This window comes from Kogia breviceps, chromosome 3 (assembly GCF_026419965.1).
Source record: "Kogia breviceps isolate mKogBre1 chromosome 3, mKogBre1 haplotype 1, whole genome shotgun sequence".
Classification (NCBI taxonomy): Eukaryota; Metazoa; Chordata; class Mammalia; order Artiodactyla; family Physeteridae; genus Kogia; species Kogia breviceps.
The window spans coordinates 136,781,359-136,805,274 of NC_081312.1; the positions used below are offsets into that span (position 1 = coordinate 136,781,359).

At 49.9% G+C, this 23,916-nt stretch overlaps 1 protein-coding gene across 1 annotated transcript in view; it reads right to left on the reverse strand.

Annotated features, from left to right (window-relative positions):
- ANKDD1A (ankyrin repeat and death domain containing 1A) overlaps positions 1 to 18,343 on the reverse strand; it is a 35,174-nt gene extending 16,831 nt beyond the window's left edge. Inside the window, 7 exon segments of the mRNA XM_067029650.1 lie at positions 2,205 to 2,303; positions 2,976 to 3,080; positions 7,594 to 7,692; positions 12,235 to 12,363; positions 14,770 to 14,809; positions 14,811 to 14,868; positions 18,310 to 18,343. Of these exon segments, the coding sequence (XP_066885751.1) occupies positions 2,205 to 2,303; positions 2,976 to 3,080; positions 7,594 to 7,692; positions 12,235 to 12,363; positions 14,770 to 14,809; positions 14,811 to 14,868; positions 18,310 to 18,343 (564 nt within the window).
- Positions 18,344 to 23,916: the final 5,573 nt, after the last annotated feature.

The window sequence follows — 23,916 nt, forward strand, 5'->3', positions numbered from 1 at the left end:
ATATTATATTAATAAATAAAATTAAGTTTAAAAAATCCCCTCAACAGCTTTTTTCGGCTCTTCTCCCACCCACTCCGTGGTCGGCTCACCACAGCAAGCAAGGGTCAGGCTGTGGGCGGTGTAGCCACAGCCTGAAGTCTCTGTGTTCAAAGAGACCGGAAGGAAGTGTGTGAACGTTGGGGTCTGGCACATGCCCCCAGTTAGCAGAGCTGTGGAAACAGGGCAGGGCTTCCCTCTTCCTTCTGGATTATAAATATCTACTTCCTGCCTTTTGAAGCTGCAGATGGCATGGACCCCCTGCCAGGGCCCTCACACTCTGCCCAGGCAGGACAGGGGGCTGGCTGGAAGGAGGCCTTGGCCTTGGGCCTGGCCTCTCCCCTCCACCTGTGGGGACATCCAGCCTCTCCACCTCTGTGGGGCCCTGTGAGCCTCTCCTTGACATTTCCAGAGGAATTAATTACTGTCTCCGGGCTCTCAATGCCTCCCTACCACAGCACCTGCAGCGTGAGGCATGTTGTCATCTGTTCTGACAGGTCTGTCCCCCTACACAGGCTGGCGGGTCCTAGCACGAGTCAGACCGTCAGTGGCCCAAAGGCTTGAAAAGCTTACTGTGCCCTCTCCCCAAATGAAATTCAAAATGAAAACATTCCTCATTGGAAAATACAACACTTAACAGGGACATGTAATTTTTTTTTTTTTTTTTTTTTGCGGTACGCAGGCCTCTCACTGCTGCGGCCTCTCCCGTTGCGGAGCACAGGCCCCGGACACGCAGGCTCAGCGGCCATGGCTCACGGACCCAGCTGCTCTGCTGCATGTGGGATCTTCTCGGACTGGGGCACGAACCCATGTCCCCTGCATCGGCAGGCGGACTCTCAACCACTGCGCCACCAGGGAAGCCCGGGACACGTGATTTTAAAAGTTTCTTTCTAGAATTTCTGATTGCAGGATTCTGGGTAAGTTCATCAAAGCTGAACTTTTCTTACTTTCTAGTTTGGTGCTCCTGCTCTCCTGGGGCCCTGAGTACATCATTTTTATTTTTTTTATTTTTTTGCCTCCTGGGTAGATGTGTCCTGGCAAGGGTCATCCTTTACCTCTGTCTGTACTCCCAGTTCCTGGTTCAGGGCCTGGCACAGAGCACAACCTGCTCCGCCCATGTTTCTGAAATGAAGGAAATCAGCCTGATCTGAATCTCAGAACCTGACTTAGCCTTTTCATCCTGAAAGGGTGAGTGTGGGTGGACAGATCTGGTGCAGATCAGGGCTCAGGGCCGCAGGAGGCAGCCTGATGAGAAGGAGGAGCACAGGGGTAGGCATCAGGATGCTGGTTCCAAACCCAGCTCGACCTTTGTCTTGCTGTGTGACCTTGGCTAAAGTATCCCCTTCTCTCGGCCTCAGCTTCCACATCTGTAAAATGGGAAGGTTGAACTGGCCCTTGATCTAAGATCCTGCGATCCATTGGTCTGTGAGCTCTGTCACTAGCTTTGTAAACAGAACTCCTTGTATCCTAGCCAAGCATATTAATCAGAAAATTAACAGTGGAATTCTTCCCTTTGTTGGAAGCACTGTTTAGAATTTCCTGCAACACATTTGCCTAATGATTCGCAATGGTCCATTGATACAAGTCATTTGTAGGGTAGTCCCCTTGGGTCCCAACCCCTCACCTATTCTCAGATAGGTGAATTCCTGCTTATAAGCTCCCCACCCTGAATGAACTGCTCCCTCCTCAGTGGTCTCATCCTACTTTTGCCATAATCATAGTAGATTACTAAAACACAAAGAAAGCAAATAACCAGCAGGCATGTGGCTACAGTCCCCCAACTCCTCCCCATTCCCCCCAGCAACAGACATCCCCAGTGGAATCAGAGCCCCGCTCAAACCCACTCCAGGCATCACTATCAACCAATCAGATTTGCCATCCTGGCTCCCCACATTGGCTCACAGCTCTTTCCTAGGATTGTGGTTGAATTCCTTGATTAAGAAACTGTGTCTTGGGCATCTTTGTGCTCTTCACCCACAGCACACGGCTGGCCCATAGTGTGTGCTCGAAAAATGCCTGCTGCACGAGCATCAGACACACGCTGGTCTTTGGGCCACCAGCCGCTCTAGCACGCTGCAGTTGGCAGCAGACACAGGTGAGCTGCCCGTGACCACCCCGGTCAGGAGCCCAGAGCCCGGCCCTCCCCCTGGGACCCATGGTCACAGTACCTTGTCTTTGACACTGTGGTCACAGCCAGAGCCCACAAGGAAGTCCAGAGAACCCAGCTGTCCGTGCTCTGCAGCCCAATGAAACACTGTCCTTCCCAGCTGGCGGCGGAGAAGAAAGTGAATCTTCCTCGCCCTGCCCACCTGGCCTCAGTTTCCCCAACCACACTGGGCTTGCAGTGCTCCAGACACTCTCCCCACCCTTGCCCTATACACCCTGCCTGGAAAGCCCAGACCATCTTTCCAAGAAGACTCTACTTGGTGGGTCCCTCCCCCACTGCAATCCGCCTGTGGCTCCTGAATAAAGGACCCATTCCTGAGGCTGGGGGTTGAGATCTCCATGAAGGCCCCTAACAACCTCTCAGGCCTTCATTCCCAAGGTTCTAACCCATCTGAACTCACATACCAAAAGCCCTTTTCCTCTAAAGCTCTAGCAATTGTCTCTCCTCCATCTGGAATGCCCCTTGCTTTCTAATCTTACTGATGAAATCTAGTTCTTTTACCAAATTCCACCTCCTCCAGGAAGCAGAAAGCACTGTCTCCCTTCTCTAACCTGTCTAGTCCATATCAGAGTCTCTCTGAGGGAACTGACCATGTGCTGCTGGCATCCTGCTCATTTGTGCCCTAATGCCCCTTCTAGACCAGCAACTCCCTGAGGTGGGGTCCAGTCTGCACTACCCATGGCTCAAGGGATGCACTCAAGGAATGTACAGGAGAGGCCCCAGGAATCCCAAGCCTGATAGGAAGGACACACAGCCTTGAAGCCACACTCACCTTGTCAGCGTGGTCCAGGGCCACGTCCTCCAGGTCCTCTGTTATGAACGCCAGCACTGGCACGTGGCCTTTTTGGGCTGCGCAGTGCAGTAAGGTCAGGTTGTCCTGGAAACAAGCCCAGGGTGGTCCCTGCAGTCTGCAAAGGGAGGCCCTGCTCACGCACTGGCTGTCTCCCAAACGATGAGAGTTTGGGATCAGAACAGCTTTCCAAAGGAAACCACACTGAAAATGGGGATAGGCCCCTGGGACATCCGCAGGACCCACTTAGCCTCACGGGGGCTGGTGGGAGTCAGGATGCCAGAGTTCAAATCCCATCTCCAGCATTTATCAGCTCTGTGGTCTTCGGCAAGTTACCTAAACCTCTCTGAGCCCCCATTTCCTCATAGGTCAAGCTAGGATAATACAGGCTTATTGTGCTTTGCTTTATTGAAGGTCTCTTAGCCCCAGAAGCAATATTTAAGTGAGGGAGGTTTGCAAATCCTATGTTTATAGCCCAGAGCTTCTACCCTGGCCTTGCATTACAGCTAGATTATTTGGAGTACTTTTCCAAATAGATTGTAACCATCAATGGGTCATAAAAATCAATGGAAAAAAAAAATCAATGGAACAGTCTTCTATATCTTGACAGTGGTTTCGGTTACAGAGGAGTAGCACTTGTCGAATTTCAGTGTGTAGGGACTTCCCTGGTGGTACAGTGGATAAGACTCCACACTCCCAATGAAGGGGACCTAGATTCCATCCCTGGTCAGGGAACTGGATCCCACGTGCACGCCGCAACTAAGAATTCACATGCCACAACTAAGGAGCTGGCGAGCCGCAGCTAAAATGAGGAGCCCTGGAGCCGCAACTAAGACCTGGTGCAACCAAATAAAAAATAAATAAATAAATAAATAAATAAATAATTTTTTTAAACTCAGCTTGTATTTCATTGTATACAAAGAATTTGAACTCTAGTTAGTAATATGCATGCTGACATATTTAGAGGGAAGTACACTGCAATTTATTCTGAAATGCATCCAAAATCTACAAAGAACTCTAAAAACTCATCAATAAGAAATTACCCCAATTAAAAAATAATCTGCACACCAAAGAAGATATATGGAATGGCAAATAAGCACATGAAAAAATATATGACATCATTAGTCATTATTGAAATGCAAATTAAAACGACAAAGAGTTTCTAACAATAGAGTATGGAAAGGGAAAAATGCGAACATTCCAGTGGAGAAACCTGGCCGACACCACTTTAACCAAGTGATCAAGCTTGATATTGTGACTAATAATAAGAAATATATATTTGGTCTTTGTCCTGGCTCCTGGCACAGAGCTCCTAAAACCCTAGGAATCTCCTAAATGGTAACAGTGATAAAGGTGTCTTTTATGATGTTAACGAGGTGACTTGAAGCCCCTAGGTAACCAAAGGATGGGGGCTGGTTGCCGGGGGAACCAACAGTGACTAGAGGGTTGGAACTTCCAGTCCCACCTCCCCACCTCTGAGGAGAGGAGAGGGGATGGAGGTTCAGTCAATGACCAAGGGCTGAGAATTTAATCTATCAAGTCTATGTAATGAAGCCTCCATTAAAAACCCAAAAGGACAGGGCTTGGAGAACTTCCAGCTTGGTGAATCAGATTACATCCATGTGCCGGGTTCCAAACTCCATGGGGACACGAACACCTGCGTTCAGGACCTTGCCCTATGCATCTCTTCATCTGGCCATTGATGATTCATATCCTTAATACCCTTTGTAATAAACCAGAAATATAGTAAGTAAACCGGTTACCTGAGTTCTGAGAGCCACTCTAGCAATTAATCGAACCTGAGGAGGGGGTTGTGGGAACTTCTGATTTAACCCAGGCAATTATATAGCCAGGCAGCCACTTGGGCTTGTGATTGACATCCAAAGTGTGGGCAGTCTTGTAGGACTGAACCCTTAACCGGCAGAATCTGACACTATCTCCAAGTAGTGTCAGAAATGAGTTAAATTCGTGGACTCCCAGTCAGTGTCCACGGGGAACTGAGTTAACTGCTTGGTGATGTGGAAAAAACACACATCGGAATTGGTGTCAGAACTGGATCAAGAGACCATCACCAGTGACGAATCACAATGGTATCACATGCCCCCTGATAAGAGGTAATGAGAAGGGTATTTAACCTCTGTGATCTTCTTCCCCGAATTCCATAACCCCAATCTAATCATGAGAAAAACATCAGACAAAACCAAATTGAAGGATATTCTACAAAATACTTGACCAGTACTCTTCAAAAGTGGCAAGGTCATGAAAAACAGGATGGACTGAGAAACTGTCCCAAGATCAAGCAACAGGACTGTGCTACTCTTCACATCAAGAGGAGGAATCTGATATTTTCCTCCCCCTGAAACGAGGCTGACCCGGTAGAATGCAGTAGAAGTAATATCTCAAGAAACCTTGCTACTTCTACGCTTGCTCTTTTGATGTCCTGGAGCTGTCACAGAAGGAAGTCTCCATGAATGTCAGCTACCACCTGGAGACACTGGCCACACCATCCGCGACGTTCCCTCTTTCTGCAGAGGCCCCAGACATGTGCTGACCGTGTCCTCATAGGTGAGCCCAGGCAAGGCCAGAGGAACTGACCAGCCAATGATATTATGAAAACTCATAAATCAACATTACTTTAAGCCACTACATTTTAGGGTGGTTTGTTACCAAAAACAGAAAACTAATATGGAGTGGACCTGCTTAACTAGAAGATCCACTACTCAGAGCCCTACCCTCCACACACACTTAAGACCTCACCTCCCTCATTCTAGAACACTGAGGCTCATTCTGTGTTGATAGCAAATTTCATCGCAACAGCTACTGGATTCTCCAAGACCACTGAGACTCTAAGGCTAAGCCAGACAGGCAGGACTGGACAGGAGGTCCCTCAGCTTGAAACTGGGCTTGGATCCCACACTCTGGGCTTGGAACCTGTGGCCCATAACCTAGGGGTATCCTTCACTGAGAGCTGTCAGATTCTACCACTGCCAACAAGATCCTAACAATGGTATAGGGCAGACCTCCTGTGTGCCATGGCCCTTTTTGGTGTCTGGTGAACACCCATCTATTATCTTACAGTTCTGGAGGTCAAAAGTCTAAAATGGGCTGGGAGGGCTGCTTCTCTTCTGGAGTTTCTAGGAGAATCCATTTCCTGGCCTTTCCAGCTTCTAGAGGCTACCCGCATTCCTTGGCTTGTGGGTCACATTACTCCAACCTCCGCTTCCTTCAATCACATCTCCTTCTCTGACTCTCCTGCCTCCCTCCTTCTTTCCCCTAAAAGGACATCTGGGCACATGTAGATAATCCAGAATAGTCTCCCCATCTCAAGGTCCTTAACTTAATCACATCAGAAAAATTCCTTTTGCCATGTTAGGTTCTAGAGTGCACAGGTTCCAGGGATAGAGATATGGACATCTTGGGGCGGACAGTATTCTGCCTACCAGAAAAGAAAAACAATGATATTGAAATAGAATTATCAAAATATTAAAACCCCAATTTTTTATCTAGTAGCATATGTTCTTTATTGATCCATTAAACAACAAGATCTAGTGAAAGGTCTAATAACTACCACCATGATTTCAAAGTAATGATGAGCATAAACAGTATTTTGAGATAACTGCAAAAACTGTAATGTGATATGAAAAGAGCTACATTTTGTCTTAGAGACAATGTCACAGGTAATATTCTACCTGCATTCACCATGGAAAGAAATGCTAAAATTTTAAGCAGAGGGCAGTTTAAAAAAAAAAAGGTCCTTGTTTTCCCTTCAAAGTTCATGGATTCCCAAATTCTGTCTCTCTAAGGACGAAGGTTGAGAACTCCTGGCTGAAGGTATTTGGCCCAGAAATGTTTGCATTTTCATAAGGGCCACCAACCCCCTAAAAGTTGAGACACCAGTTCAGGGATTCTGGGCCCTCTTAACTCCCTGGGGCTCTCCTCCCTCAAACCATAGCACACACCAGGGAGCAACGGGGGACTGCCAGGGTCGCTAACGTGCCAGGCACTGGGCCAGGTACTTTAGACACAGCACTGCACTTACTTCTGCCTCAGCTCAGAGATGGGTACTAGCACCCCTACTTCCAAATGGGAAAACTGAGGCTCAGGGTGGTAAAATAACTTGCTCAAGGTCCCAGAGTTTGGTAAATGGTGCTTTGCTCCTTCTACCTGGCCATACTGACAGCAAGGAAGCTGGGGCCCCTTGGGAGGGAGAAGGCCGTACCTCCTTCTCATTTAATCTTCTGAGGGTGTTACTTTAACTCCTCTTTGTAAACAAGAGGCTGGCCAGAGGACTGGGGACTGTCCCAACATCACAGAGTGGTAAAGAATAGGGGGATCAGAAGCCAGGGGCTTTCAATGCTGATGAAAGAGGCGTCCCCAGGCCCTTCTCCCAGCCCCAGTGGAAGTAGTGAGGGTCCCAACTTCACAGGGCTGAGCTCAGGTAGGGGTTCAGGACGCTTCTCAGAGGGTCGAGGCAAGCTAGGGCAGGCAGAGGCACATGAGGGGACAGAGGGGGCAGTGATGGGGACAGGCAGCAGAGGTGGGGGCAGCCCTGTGCAGCAGGAGGTAGAGGGGGCAAGGGGGCTGCCAGCTGAGGCCTTACCTTGTTCTTACAGTGGATCTTGGCCCCGGAGTTGACCAGGATCTGGAGGATCCGTAAGTGGCTGAACCAGGCAGACAGGAGAAGCACAATCATCCCAAACTCAGAGAGAGGATATGGCGGGGGGTGGGGGGGGGAGACTGTGACGAGGCATGGCTGTGCCACCTGGGCCCAGGTGTGCTTTGTACAATTGTGCAACCATAAGGGACCTTAAGTGCCACCCAGGCCAGGGAGCTCTGGGCTTTAGGAATTTAGAGTCCAGGAAATTGTTTTAAACAGAGGCTGATATACTATTGCAAACTCCCCACCCCCAGTTTTACTGACAAATAATTGACATACATCACAGTATAAGTTTAAGGCATACAGCATGATCGTTTGATTTACATATATTGTGAAATGATCAACACAGTAGGTTCAGCTAACAGCCATCTTCTCACATAGATACAATAAAAAGAAAGAAAAGAAAAAAGGGAAAAAGATTTTCTCCCTGTGATAACTGAGGATTTACTCTCCCAACAACTGCAAATGTTTGTGGGGATAACAAATAAAACTTAAAAATAAAAGAGCTGCCATCTCCTCTCACCATCAGTTCATAAAGATGGACCATTTTACCACAAAAAATTTGGAAGGAGCTGATCTCAGAGTATACGCTTTCCAAATACAGCTTCATGAAACATACACTGCATTGTTCTAATTTTCTGATTTGCTGTGACTGGTGAAGACCTCACCCTGGACTGGAGTTTGAGAATCAACTGTTTGAATCTCCTGCGGAACATCCTCCAGGCAGATGGCTTAGGTCTGCACACATGAAGGGACAGCATCTCGCCGCTGCACAAGACAACCACTGCACCGTCAAACACTTCTCACCGTGAAAAGTCCCTCCTCAGGCTGAACTGAAATCTGCATCCCTGTGCTTTCCACCCTACTGGCCCTTTGGAGCAACTGAAAATACATCTAGGCCTTCTTCTGATGGCAGCCCAGATCCTATTTGCAGGATGCTCTTCCTCAACATCTGCGAAGTGTTTCCAGGTCACCAGAGCCCCTTCACTGACCTCCACCTTCGTGGGGTTCTGCATCTGAGGGCAGGCTTCATCCCCACCTCTACTGAGTCTTTCCCTCTCTGTGAAGAGCACCCCCAGGCCTCCAAACTCACCTCCCAGGATGCACTGACAGCCAGCCACCCTCTTATAAGTGGTTTTTCTCTGTCTTTCCTTGAGTGTGGTGGGATGCGGCAGGGTCTGAGCAGAACAGACGCCTGGGAGATCATCACCACCTTCCGCCTACAGGCCGCACTGGCCTCCCTAAGCTTTGGGCAGCCCCAAAGTTTGTCTCTAAGTTGGGCGTTCAGAGACCAGAACATATTTTCCCACAGAAACAAGGTCATGTGTGGCTCTGGGTCCCCTGGTGAAGCCAACGGCTTGTCATTCATAGAACGACCCCACAGGGTGACCTGGTACTGATGGGCCACAGAAGCTCCCCACAAGCATAAGAAGCAGGTTTGCAGTGGGAAAATGCTCCCAAGTCCAGCTGGGAGCAGAAATGCAGAGCCCACCTCAGGAAGGGCTAAGGGATCAGTGTCCCCTGATGTGTCCTCATCCCAAGCACACTCTAAGCTGCCAGAACAGCATTGGCCTAGTCCTGAATCAGCCTCAGTTTCACAGTCTGGACCTCTGGGGGAAAGGATGCCTCACCCCAGCACCTGCACAGAGCACCCTAGTCACAACCACTTCCCCACCTGGCTCCACAAAGAGCTTCTGGGGGGCGTACCAGGAAAAGGGGTCTTAGTGGTTGGCACCAGAATCCTTCTTAGGGACAGAACTGGGTTTGAGTAAAAGCTGTGACAAGTGTTTGGGATGAAACGTGAAACCCAGAAAGAACTGACTGGGCATCATGGCAGGGATTTGTAGGCAGGGCGGGGACGGTGCAGACAAGGACAGCATTGAAAGTGGGACAGGGGAAGAGGCCAAGCCCAAGACAAGGAAAGGACCAAGGGACTTTAAAGAACAGGAATGGCATAGAGAACAAACTTGTTGTTGCCAAGGGGGAGGGGGGAGGAAGGAGGGATGGGCTGGGAGTTTGGGGTTAGTAGATGCAAACTATTACATATAGAATAGATGGACAAGGTCCTACTGTATAGCACAGGGAACTATATTTAGTGTCCTGGGATAAACCATAATGGAAAATAGTATAACAAAGAATGTATGTATATGTATAACTGAGTCACTTTGTTGTACAGCAGAAATTAACACAACACTGTAAATCAACTATACTTCAATTTAAAAAATAAATTTAAAAAAAGAAAAAAAGAAAGCATATGGTAAAGGAAAGAAAATAATAAAGAACAGGAATGTCAAAGACAGGATTTTAGGATTTTTACATTGTTTTTGTGTGTAATGTAAATCCCCTCCATCTCTTATTTTGGAAAGCCTGCCCCACGTCCAAGTGTGTGAATGGGGTCTCTATGGAAGGTGGGGAGAAGGGCTGTGATCCATGTTAGGGGTGATGCCAAGGTAGAGACAAAGGACTATGTGCAAAATTTCAAGAGGATGGCAAAAACAGAGCAGAAGCTGGAAGTAAGAGCCAAGAGTGACCACAAGAATTTAAGCCCTTCCTCCTGAAACCTTGGAAAGGTGCTGGACCCACCACAGCACCTCAAATGGGGACTAGAGTTGGTCTCAGCTAGAACCAAAGAGGCCAGGAGACCCAGCACTGGCTCAGAGCTCAGCCACTGGTAGAATATCAGTAACTGTGGGCTGGCTGGATGACAAAGGACAGAGTCCAAGGGGAGAAGCCCACAGGAGCTTGGGAATGAAAAGAGTCAAGGCTCAAGGCTGGGGGAGGAGAGTCATGGGAGACAGAGCCTCTTGCCAGTGGGAACCCCAAGATACCTCACTGTCCTAGTTCCAGGAACTATCTGGGACAGAGCCCTGTGTCTTTTCACTAGAGATCTTCCCCCAACAACAGGATTTCCCTTCTCCAGTGTCTCCTCTACCCTCCTGTTATTAAAGTAGGCACGCCTACCAGTCTTCTTATTTTTCAAGATGTATTTATTGCTGTTTGCAAAGGAAACAGAGAACATTTGTAAGCACCCTCTCTTACTATTCTCCCTCATATCTTCTTTTCTCACTCAGTCCCTCAAGGAAGAAATAACAGAGCATGGTGCTGATAGTGAGGGTCTTTTAAAAAATATTTATTTATTTTTGGCTGTGTTGGGTGATCCTTGCTGCACGCAGTCTTTCTCTGGTTGCGGCGAGCGGGGGCTACTCTTCATTGCGGAGCGCGGGCTTCTCATTGCAGTGGCTTCTCTTGTTGTGGAGCACGGGCTCCAGGCACACGGGCTTCAGTAGTTGTGGCACATAGGCTCCGTAGTTGTGGCTCACGGGCTATAGAGCACAGGCTCAGTAGTTGTGGCGCATGGGCTTAGTTGCTCCGCAGCATCTGGGATCTTCCCGGACCAGGGCTCGAACCCATGTCCCCTGCATTGGCAGGCGGATCCTTAACCACTGTGCCAACCAGAGAAGTCCCAATAGTGAGGGTCTTTGTGGGCAAAAGACTGATGCAAGAAGTTCCAGTGGTTTACTGGGACACTCAGACTAAGGAACCCAGACACTCTCCTTCCAGGGTCATCTCTAAATGAGGCCTAAGCAGGAGCAGGGAGGAGATGGGGTGAGGGAGTGGGGAGGCAGGTGTTGCTGCCCCACCCCCAGCCCTGACTTGTAATCAAGCCCCCTTCGTGGTGGGGCCTCAGAGCAAAGAGAAGTCAGGACAAAGAAAAGTATTTCCATGGAAGCTAAGTTTCTGCAAAGAAGTTTATAATTTTTAAAAAATGTATCCCTGTCAAATGCCGTTGTCAGATTCAGCTCTTTACCCAAACCCGTAGAGATAAATTTGTAGACCTTGTTATCATTTATTTATTTATTTTTTATTTTTTGCAGTAAGCAGGCATCTCACTGTTGTGGCCTCTCCTGCTGCGGAGCACAGGCTCCGGACGCGCAGGCTCAGCGGCCATGGCTCACGGGCCCAGCCGCTCCGCGGCATGTGGGATCTTCCCGGCATGTGGGATCTTCCCGGCATGTGGGATCTTCCTGGACCGGGGCACAAACCCGTGTCCCCTGCATCGGCAGGCGGACTCTCTCAACCACTGCGCCACCAGGGAAGCCCTAGACCTTGTTATTATTCTGTTCTCTCTCTTAGCAGTGTGCTCCCTGCCAATTTGTTAAGTAAGACTGTTAGTCTTTATCCAAGTTGTGGGTTAGTGTTTGCCAGGGCAGAGACCTGTGGCATATCATGAGAGACCTCCCTCCTGATGACTTTACTAATGAGGCCTTTGTCAACCCACCCAATTACCTGTTCTACAGCCCATATCTCTCCCTGTTCATATGACATCACGAGTGACTGACATCACAAGTGAGGCTGAGAACTGAAAGGCCCTTGAAAATGAAGAGATATTTTTGACTGTGCAAAGGGAAAGTGGGATTGGTACACAGTCATTGGCCCCTGAAGACTTTGACCCCCTGCCCAGCCTGCAGCTGTTCGTCTGTGTATCAGTGACAACCTCAGCAACGACAGCTGGCTCATAGACCCAAAATGAGTTCTGATGCCCCTGCCCCACCCTAAGACAGACAGGAAGACGGACATGCACACACAGACATGCCTGCGTGAGGGGACCCGTACCGCATCTGCATCATCCACAGCAGCTTCACGTTCTAAGAGCAGCCGCACAGCCTGCTCGTGCCCTGCGCCCGCAGCCCGGTGCAGGGCCACCCTGCCTACCTGCCAGGAGGGAGAGGAAACCTGTGAGGCACCAGCTGGCTGCCCGGCCCACCTTGCACAGCCTCCCTACCTCCCGGCCAGGACAGCTGGTCTGCGGGGTGGAAGGACCTTTGCTGGCTCTGGTGACCAGTCGGCTGGGGCCACAGCCCCACTCTGACCCCCTCCTCTTCCACTCTGCAGCAGCTGAAATGAACGTAGTAAAACACCATGTCTAGATCCGTCTGTCCCCCACCTAAAACTCTTCCCAGCTTCCCACTGCTCTTGGATCAAACTCCTAAACCTTGGGCCTGTGAGGCCCTGCATGGCCCGGCACTACTTCTCAGAAATGCCAGACAGCATCCTGTCTCTAAGTCTGTTCCTGTTGCTCCCTCTACCGGGCAGCCACCTGTGTCTGAGGATTATTTTCCAAGTCCCTGAGGAATCCTGAGTGCCTGGGTTGTGTCCCCTCCTTCCTTCAGAACAGGGCTGAAGGGTTCTGACCTACCCCCCACCTCCAAACTCACTGTCAGACCGCCCTGGCAGTTCACCCTGGTCTCTGGCCCTCAGCACATCTGAGCAGGCCTGGGGGAAGCCAGCCTCCAACACATGAACCCACTTCCCTCCAGTTTTCAGCATGTGATGGGGCAACAAAAGAAAACACTAATTTTCTGTGTGGTCTCTCTGGGGACGAGCTGTCCCTTCCTTTCCCATGCTGTCCCCTCTGCCTGGAAACACTGCCTTTTTCACTGGCTCCCACAAAAATGCCACTTCCTTGGGAGGACTTCTGGCTGAGAGGGCCCCTCTGACGCCCACATGCTCTCAAATTGTGACAGTGGGAATGAACTATTTGTGAGATACTCTATTTAATGTCTGTTTTCCCCCACCAGACTATCAGCTCGAAGAGGGCTGGGACCATGTCTGCCCTGGGTTCTGCTGTCCCCATCACCTAGCACAGTGCCAGCACAGAGTAAGCCCTTAATACTTATTGAACAAATGAATCATTCAACGAGTAAATGAATGAATGAATCTGGCATTAGTATCCTATCATCCATAAGATGCAAGTACAACTTGCAAGTCCATGTTTCCTTGCAAGTGCTTGTCCAGGAGATGAGACCAAGGCTCCAGTCACCAATAATGTGCTGTGTGACCTAAGGTGACTTGCTGCCCTCCTCTGTGCCTGCCTCCATCTATAAATAGGACTAATCCTCCCTGCTCTCCTCCCCTCTCCAGGGGTGAGTGAGAACCACCAGGAAACAGGTAGATGAGTGCTCTGAAAACCAAAACACACCAGACATACCCTAGAATTCCTGTTACTATTACTGAGCCCTAGGCAGGCTGTGAAGACCCAAGTTGTACCCCTGTCACATCAAACCAGACAGAGGAAAACTGCTATAGTCAGGAATCCTGCATCCAACCCTTTCAGCCTCCACTGACCTCTCACCCAGGTCCTGGCATCTCCTCTAAGATGCTCCCGACAACTAGAAGCCCCAACACATGGAAAGGCTACCCCACGTGGTACCCAGGCCCGTCCCCAGTGTCCCCAACCAGAAGAATGGCTTTCCCCTTCTGCAGCAGGGCTGGGAATCACCTCACCTGCACCCTTCCCTGAGGCCTGGTCTGTCTCCCCACCAGGCCAAGGGCAGGCCTGGGCCCACAACAGTTTTACACACTCAGTGGGCACAGCCCAGTGAACTGGCCCTCAGAGAACTGAACTGCCTAGGAGACATTCAGGCCAGGGAGGGGCTGTTCCCCGATCCTCCTAATACAGTGTCAGGGGTCCTCTGCCCTCATCCTGCACCCCTTTTTGTCCCCACAGTGCTTCCTCTGGAGAGGTCGGAACCACATTGGGAGGATGCCTCAGGGACCTGGCGGTCCACTGGTTAAGACTTCGCCTTCCAGTGCAGGGGGTGCAGGTTGGATCCTTGGTCGGGGAGTTAAGATCTCACACGCCTTGTGGCCAAAAATCCAAAGCATAAAACAGAAGCCATATTGTAACAAATTCAATAAAGACTTTAAAACAAAACACTGTAAAAAAAAAAAAAATTGCAACTGACACATCAGCCTCTCTTGGTCCAGAACCCCTGGACTTCTGACCAGAGGCACCAGGCCACCTTTGTCTCTCCAGGTGCCTGTTCCTACCTGCCAGCCTCCAACTCCTGACCTTTGACCCCCTGCCCTCCTGACTCTAAATCTGTTTCTTGGAGGAGCCTTCTGGATGGGTCACAAGGATTAAGAGTTAAGAGCGCTGGAATCCTGACCCTGACTTTGGGCCTCAGAGATTTTGAGACAAAGTGGACAAGGAGGCCAGGGCCTGAGCCTCCCCCAAGTTAACGCGTGCCGATGTGCCTGCCCCAGGCTCCGTGAACTGCCCCTCCTGTGTGGAGGTGACACTATAGCATTATTCCCAGCCGGAGCCCCTTTACGCACGTGATTTCTGGCCCTGATGTGTACTCTCCTCCCCATCAGCTATCCTCCCAACGTGGTTACGGCGGGCAGCCTCATGGAGCTGCCTCTCCAGAGGAAGCACTGTGCAGACAAAAAAGGGGTGTAGGATGAGGGCAGAGGACCCCCGACACTGTGTAAGGAGGATCGGGGAACAGCCCCTCCCTGGCCTGAATGTCTCCTAGGCAGGGGGTCTTCCAGCTCAGAATGGTGGGTGGATGCTTCTCCTCTTTCTTAATGTTGGAGACTTCCCCAGACAGGCTGATTCTCCTTTCAACGCACCTCATGTCCACGTGACCAGGACTCGGCAGAACACTAAAGCTGGGAGACCGTGGGCAAGACCATCCACAGGAGCCAGGTGTGTGCCCCTCCCCTCTCAGAGGTGCCCCGTCATCCAGTTTTCCTGACTGCTATTGCTGTTCTTGAGGAAGGGAATGCAATTCATTCCCACTGGAGTCGATAACCACCTTTCCCATGGCTCCATCAGTGAAGAAGGCAGCCAGGATGTACTGAGCCACCCACTGCGTCAGGCCCGGGTGAGGCCAGAGGCGCGTGTGTTCACCCGGCTTCTTTGTCCTCATCCCTCCACCTCTTCTCTCCTCATCCCCAAATCCTAACCAGCTTTCGCCTCCCGGTTGTGGGGCCCTCTCTGCCTTCTCTGTGGTCTCTGCACTCCTCTCATCCTTGTCGCTGCACCTTCATCTCAGTCTCAGACTAGAAGGAACCTCCAAGCCCCCCTTCCAGCCCCTTGCCATGGCCAGCAGTGGGCTCAGAGGGTTGGTGGCCAGGCCAGGGGGACTCAGGCCTGATGACGTGGTCCAGAGCTCATCTCACCAGAACCCCATGCTGCTGTCATCCTGACTGCTCTTGGCTTATAAGGATGTCCGGTCTCTTTGGCTGCACCTCAAGCTCCTTGCGGGCTCTGGCCACACCTGAGACTTGCCAACCCACCCACACTTCACCCAAAGCTGAGCACATGGAGGAATCCACAAAACTCTGCTTCCATGAGTGACACTGAAAATCCCCAAGCTGACAGATGCCTGTCCCCCCTTCAGAAAGGCTTAGATACACAAGCACAAGGGACAAATATTGGGCTGGCCAACAAGTTCGTTTGGGTTTTCCCGTAACATCTTACAGAAAAACCCGAATGAACTTTTTGGCCAACCCAATATCGGCTACCCCTTTGCACAATCAGTATAGCGCATGTAATTTGAGGTTTTATTGCTGCTGAGCCTACATCCTGCACATTTGGTCCACTGTGAATGTCCAGACCCAGCCCCTCTGTGTATCCAGGGACAGGTCGCCAGTGCCTTGGCAGGGAAGGCTAGGATGCATTAAAGTGACAGAGAAGCCTGCCATCAATTTGTTTTTTCCAGATTAATTCCACGTGGCTTTCCAGATACAGGGGAGGGTTTGGGGCTTTCTGAGGCCTCATAGATGCAACCTATGGACCTCAGAGCTGCTGCCCTGTGGCTGAGCCATTTCCTGGCTGTGTGACTTAGGTTACTTAATTTTTCTGTGCCTCAGTTTCCTCATCTGCAAAATGGGGACATGAGCTGCCCTGTAGGGTTATTGTAATGATTGGATATAAGTATGTGAAAAGCTCCTAGCATGGTATCTGGCAAAGAGTACCATCGTCATCATCAATATTATTCCTCCAAAACAAAGGGTCAGAGAATAAATTCTGGCGGCCAAAGACCTGGGGGTGGTGGGGCTTCCTTCGTTCAAGGCTCTCTGAGCCAGTGAAGCCCCAACCAAGGAAACACCCTCCCTACCCACCTCCCTGCACTGCTTTTCTCCACACCACCCCTCACCACTGGCCTATGCTATATTTACATATTTATTAGCTTTATTGTCTGCTTCCCCCATTATAATATAAGCTCATGAAGGAGAGATTTTTGTCTGACTTGCTAACTACTATATCCCTAAATTCAGGCCCTGGCATATATTTGCTGAATGAATAAGTGACACACAAGTCATTAAATCTCTTCAGGGCTTTTGAACTATATAAGATGTTGCCCCAGTTGAGACTCATTTGTTCCCTGGAAAAACAAACCACAAGCTCAGGTAAATGGCAGGAAAGAGGTGTATGGGGACAGGGGGAGCTTCATGTCAATACCTCAGGGGAGAGGGGAAAACATCTCCTTCCAAGTGTGGTCCCCATTGATGGCGCCACCCTTCCTCACCCCCAAAAGGGTCCGTCTTTCCTATAGGGGAGGAGAGGGTCCTTCTGGAAGAATCCCTCTCAGATCTCAAACATCTCCGGGAAGCAACTGTGTCCTGAGCATTCCTTTCCTTAAACTCTTGGACGAAAACCACCATGATCCAGGTTCAGCAAAAGATCTGGCAGTTCAGGCGTAAGCTTAGGGTAGCTGGAGTTTAGTACCCACACTGCCACTTTCTAACAGCAGGAAACATCCCCCTTGGGGGCCTCAGGTCCACTGTAGAATCAGGGGAGGGTGAAAAAGTGATCTGTAGAGATCCTTACCAGCTCTGACTCCCTTTCTCTTGGTGGAAACCTGGGAGAGTGGCCTGGTTTGTGTTGGCAAACAGCCAAGAAAGCGCCTGAAGGAGAGCATGGAGGCCCTGGAGAGTGCCAGTGAAATCAATTTCAGTCTCACCTCTTCCATGCATCTCAATCCATGCATCCTCTTTCTGGCCACAACAGACACACACTGCACTCTGACCTCTGTGCCTTTGCCTATGCTGGGTCCTCCGCGCAGAATTCCCTCCCACGCACCCCAATGATCCATTGCTGCACATTCTTTAAGGGTCTGCTCAAGTGATGTCTGCCCCAAGTAGAACCCTGTACCTGCTTGAAGGGCTCAGCACCTGACAGAACCCCCACTCCCATCTGTATCCCAGTGAGGAAAATGGCACAGTCCTTCTCTCCCTTTGCCAGGCAGTGCAGCCAAAGGTCCCCCAAGCTGGCTGATGTCCACAGGGATGCCACGGACTGGCCCAGAGGCCCTAGCAGCCAGGCACTCCTGGAGGGGGCTCTGAGGTGCCCTCATCCCCCCTGCAGCACACCATACCTCCTCCACTCCCCATCCAGCCCCGACATTTTAAGGGAGCTGGGACCCTCAGCATTTCTACCACTTTGAGGCTGTGTGACCTTGGGCAACTTGTTTAACCACTTTGTGCCTCAGCTTTCTCTTCCGCAAAATGGAGATAACAGTAGGTCCTACCCAGAAGGCTGCGTGGAGATCAAATAAAGTGCCAGCCCCGGCTCGGTCTGGCACACAAAGTAAGTACCCAATAAAGGATCGTATTACCATCTTCTTTTGAGCTAACGTCTCCTCCACCCAAGCTCCCCGCTGCAGGGCGGGGAGCACCCCCAGTCTCAGGTGAGCAGCCATCGTCCCCTTGGCTAGGTGCGAGTTCCTCTCGGGGCCACAAAGAAGCCCAAGACGCAGGTGGCCACGCGGACCGCGCAGATCGCAGGTTCGGTCGACCGCGCTGGGTTGCGGCGCATCCTCTCGGCCTCTACCTGCCCCTGTCCCGGCCCCCACCCCGCGGACTCACGGCCCTGGGTCTCCCACGCCAGCTCCTCCTCCATGCTGCCGCTCCGGAGCTCCTCTGCGTTCTGCCTGGTCGCGAGCGGTGCGTCCGCCCGACTGGGCCCAGGAGCTGAGGGAGGAAGCGCTGAGCTGGGGGTGAGGACAAGGCTCCCGGGAGCGTCGGAGTGCAGGCAGCAGCCACTCCTCCAGAGCCCACGCCCCTCCTCGGCTTTTGGGTATGATGCGGGCGCAGCTGCTCCGACCGCCCCCCCATCCCGGGCCAGACTGCGGGTCTCTCTTCGGGGTCCCTCGACCAGCCCACGGCCCAGCGGTTCGGAGCCACTTGGGGCTCCGCAGGTCCCCCTGGGCTTGTCTCCTCTGCGAGCTGTCCCAGCCTCCCGGTCCTGGATGCGCGACTTCCCACAGGCCCCTGGCTCGCGACACAGGAGCCTGGTCTGGCGCCCCCAGGCGCTGAAAGTCAGACCCCAAGCACTTGGGTGGGCATTTAAGGAACAGTAACCTCCGCAAGCCTGTAGGCACATGAAGAGATGGTCAGATTTGTTCATGATCAGAAAAATACAAATTAAAATGACAAGGAGATACCACTTACACCGATTAGACTGGCAAAAATTAGAAAAACTGGATAATGCCAAATGGTGGTGGGGAACGAGGGGTGTCATGGCCAGGTCCATTACTGGTGGGGGTAGCCTGAGGCAGCCATTCCGGCAAAGAGTCTTGGCAGTAATGAGGGAAACTAAACACAGCGAACTCTGACCGTAAAAGCCAGTTCCTTCTCTTACAGGCTCATCAGGGGACATGTAAGAGGATTTTGTTGCTGGGTTGTTGTTTTGTGGTTACTGGGAGCTGGAAGCAACCTAAGTGTCCACATTAGGGGAGTAGATGGATAGGTAAAATGTGGTACTACTATGCAACTATAGATGCAAGGATCATGTGTATTTACAGCAACATGGAGTGAAACACCAAGTGCTGAGCAGAAAGAGTAAAACAACCAGATGAAACCTAAAACACAATACCAGTAAAAATGCTTGCACACAAAACAACACAAATTTGCAAAGGTACATACAGTACAAACAAAACGATACACATTAAACATATCAGAATGGGTTGTACTTCAGACCCTGGGGGATGTCCATGTCTTCTCTTCTTTGCCTTTTAGGCATTTACAGCCTCTTTAGATCTGGGGATAGTGGGGTCCCACGCATCTCTATCCCAAGGCAAGAAGAAGTCATTACTATTTCTTGTGGGATCAGAGGAGGACAAATATCTTTCAGTCATTAGTGTAGATCAGAAAGGCTTCCTGGAGGAGGAAGTACTTGGAATGGCCTTTGAAAAATAACATAATGATAATAGCTAACAGTTAATGAGCCCCACGGTAAGACTTTGTGGGGATTATCTCCTTTTGTCCCCCAAACCACCCTATGAAATGGACATTATTACCACCAGATTATGGGGGAGGAACTGAAGCACAGAGAGGGTAAATAACTCTTCCTACTCCCCACAGTAAGTGGTGAAGCCAGGGTTCTAACCCAGCTGGTCTGATTTAAGAGCCACGGCATGAATATCTGGTAGGAGGATAGGACATTGATGGAGCCAAACCTGCAGACAGCTGGTGGTTGGTTACTCTCCAAGCCCTGGCCTCCCTGATGGATACAGAGGTGCCAGGGAGCAGTTGGCTGGCACAGCTGCCCAGCTGCCATCCTTGATGTCCATGGCCCTGAACCAACAGAATGAAGTGACTTGCTTTATCATTTTCCTCCTGCAGCCACTGCTGCCTGGAGATAGTCTGTGTCTCCACACTTTCCCTGGGGCACCTGGAGGTGAGACCCAAGTGACCATGAGTCAGCATTAGAGAAACCCTTGGGAAGTGGGTGACTGACAGAAGCCTGGCTGTCCCCACCAGACCAGCTGCCCTGGCCTAGGCTAGGCCACACCCATCCAGTGCTTCCAGGTAAACCCAGAAGTTTCTATGGGCTTCCTCTAGGAGGCCTCCCCAGCCTTCAATGATCCCACATTCTGGCCAGGGATTTTTAAATTCATTATCTCACTTAATCCTCACAGCAATTCTGCAAAACAGACATTGTCACCCCTATTTAATGGGTGAGGAAACTAAGGCTCAGAAAGGTCCAATAACTTTTCGAGGTCACAGCAACAAACAGTGGTAGAGGCTGGATTCAAACTCACTGCACCACACTGCCATTTCGGTCTGGACCAAATTGGCCCATTATCCAACCCCTTTTCATCCTTCAAGTTCAACATCACAGCACCCACCCCTAGCCTCCAGCCTCCCGGGAAGGCTCCCTTGTAGATGCCATAACTAGCTAGTGATCTAGGTCAGTCCCTTCCCCTCTGTGGGCCTCGGTCTCCTCATCTTAAAACCACTGGGTTGGAGGTGGGGCCTGTGAGCCATCCAGCCCTGATGGTCCATTGTTGGACAAGGCACAGTGATCTTTCCTAAGATCACTCATGTGGGTTGAGGGCCTCTAGCACTGGTGACAGGTTTCTCCACAAGATGGCCCTCCTGGTTTTTCTTTGGTATTACCTCGTATCTTAAGAAACCAGAGAGGGTTTCTTTGTTTTACAGAATAGAACTGTGACTTGTGTTTCACAATCTACCTAGCTGATTTTATGCTCCTTTGTTATTTGGGTGACATTCTGTTACAAAGACAGAATCCCAGGCCCCACCCCAGAATGACAGAATCAGAACCTGCATTTCCACAAGACCTCTGATGATTCCTGTGTACATCAAAATATGAGAAGCACTGCTCTAAGCTGTCAACGCTACTTCATTCCAATCCATCGTTTTCGGGGTTTTATGCCTTTTTTCCCAAGCAGGTCTAATTAATCTCTTTGAGCTGTCGTCACTTCTTGAGCAACAGCTGTGTACCAGCCACTGTATCAGTTCTTTATCAGCATTATTTCCTGTTCTCTTCCCAACCTCCCTATGATGGCTTTTCTTCCAGAGAGAGGTCACAATTTGTAATTTTGGAACATGCAAATAACACTGGGTCCACCTATTCCCACTCAGAGCCCAATGCCCTTTCATTTCATACTCAAAAGAATCACTAGCATGGTTCCAAAGCCTTGAAAAATAATGCAGGGGACTTCCCTGTTGATCCAGTGGGTAAGACACCATGCTCCCAATGCAGGGGTCTCGGGTTTGATCCTTGGCCAGCGAACTAGATCCCGCATTCATGCTGTAACTAAAAGTCCTGGGCTTCCCTGGTGGCGCAGTGGTTGAGAGTCCGCCTGCCGATGCAGGGGACACGGGTTCATGCCCCAGTCTGGGAAGATCCCACATGCCGTGGAGCAGCTAGGCCCGTGAGCAATGGCTGCTGAGCCTGCACATCCGGAGCCTGTGCTCCACAACGGGAGAGGCCACAACAGTGAGAGGCCCACGTACCACAAAAAAAAAAACCCAACAACTAAGAGTCCACATGCTGCAACTAAAGATCCCACATGCCACAATGAAGATCCCATGTGCCGCAACTAAGACCTGGTACAGCCTAAATGAATAAATAAATATTTTTAAAGAAAGAAAAAGAAAAAGAATGCAAGTGATATTGTCTTTGTCAACAGTTTATTTAACATAGGCTCACTGCAGAAATTATAATAATTGCACAAGCTATTAGCATACAGGATAATGTCTCTTAAAAAGCCAATAAAGAGGGAGCCATTTTCAAGAACACAGCATTGAGACAGAAGTGCATTGTTGAGACCATCTGGATGGTCTACATGAAGCCAGTTCAGGCCTCTATATAAATTCTTAAGAATCTCGTGGGTGGGTGCAGAGATCTACCGATTCTGCAGGCACCAAGGGAAGCCTGAGGATGTCAGGTCCGAGCCACAGCAAGAAATAACAGACTTCACCTTGGATTAGTTCACCCACTCCTGCTTCATTAAAGAGGATTTTGAAAAGAAAACCCCAATAAAGTCCCCTTTCCAGTCCCACTTTGTTCCAGAATTGAACAGAAACAGTTTCCTGTTCCAGCCGTGTGGCTGACAGGGTCTTGGTGCTCTGGCCAGGTGTCAGGCCTGTGCCTCTGAGGTGGCAGAGCTGAGTTCAGGACATTGGTCCACCAGAGATCTCCCAGCTCCACATAATATTAAACAGCAAAAGCTCTCCCAGAGAGCTCCATCTCAACGCTAAGACCCAGCTCCACTCAACGACCAGCAAGCTACAGTGCTGGACACCTTATGCCAAACAACTAGCAAGACAAGAACACAACCCCACCCATTACCAGAGAGGCTGCCTAAAATCATAATAAGGTCACAGACACCCCAAAACACACCACCAGACATGGTCCTGCCCACCAGAAAGACAAGATCCAGCCTCATCCTCCAGAACACAGGCACCAGTCCCCTCCACCAGGAAGCCTATACAACCCGCTGAACCAACCTTAGCCACTGGGGGCAGACCCCAAAAACAACAGGAACTACAGACTTGCAGCCTGCAAAAAGGAGACCCCAAACACAGTAAGTTAAGCAAACTGAGAAGAGAGACAACCACACAGCAGATGAAGGAATAAGGTAAAAACTCACCAGACCAAACAAATGAAGAGGAAATATGCAGTTTACCTGAAAAAGAATTCAGAGTAATGGTAGTAAAGATGATCCAAAATCTTGGAAATAGAATGGAGAAAATACAAGAAACGTTTAACAAAGACCTAGAAAAATTAAACAACAAACAATGATGAACAACACAATACATGAAATTAAAAATTCTAGAAGGAATCAATAGCAGAATAACTGAGGCAGAAGAACAGATAAGTGACCTGGAAGATAAAACAGTGGAAATAACTACTGCAGAGCAGAATAAGGAAAAAAGAATGAAAAGAATTGAGGACCGTCTCAGAGACCTCTGGGACAACATTAAACACACCAACATTCGAACTATAGAGGTCCCAGAAGAAGAAGAGAGAAAGAAAGGGACTGAGAAAATATTTGAAGAGACTATAGTTGAGAATTTCCCTACTATGGGAAAGGAAATAGTCAGTCAAGTCCAGGAAGTGCAGAGAGTCCCATACAGCATAAATCCAAGTAGAAACACACCAAGACACATGTTAATCAAACTATCAAAATTAAATACAAAGAAAAAAATATTAAAAGCAGCAAGGGAAAAACAGCAAATAAAACACAAGGGAATCCCCATAAGGTTAACAGCTGATCTTTCAGGAGAAACTTTGCAAGCCAGAAGGGAGTGGCAGGACATATTTAAAGTGATGAAAGGGAAAAAACCACAACTAAGATTACTCTACCCAGCAAGGGTCTCATTCAGATTTGATGGAGAAATTAAAACCTTTACAGAGAAGCAAAGCTAGGAGAACTCAGCACCACCAAACCAGCTTTACAACAAATGCTAAAGGAACTTCTCTAGGCAGGAAACACAAGAGAAGGAAAAGACCTACAATAACAAACCCAAAACAATTAAGAAAATGGGGGCTTCCCTGGTGGCGCAGTGGTTGAGAGTCCGCCTGCCGATGCAGGGGACACAGGTTTGTGCCCCGGTCCGGGAAGATCCCACATGCTGCAGAGTGGCTGGGCCTGTGGGCCGTGGCCGCTGGGCCTGCACATCCGGAGCCTCTGCTCTGCAACAGGAGAGGCCACAACAGTG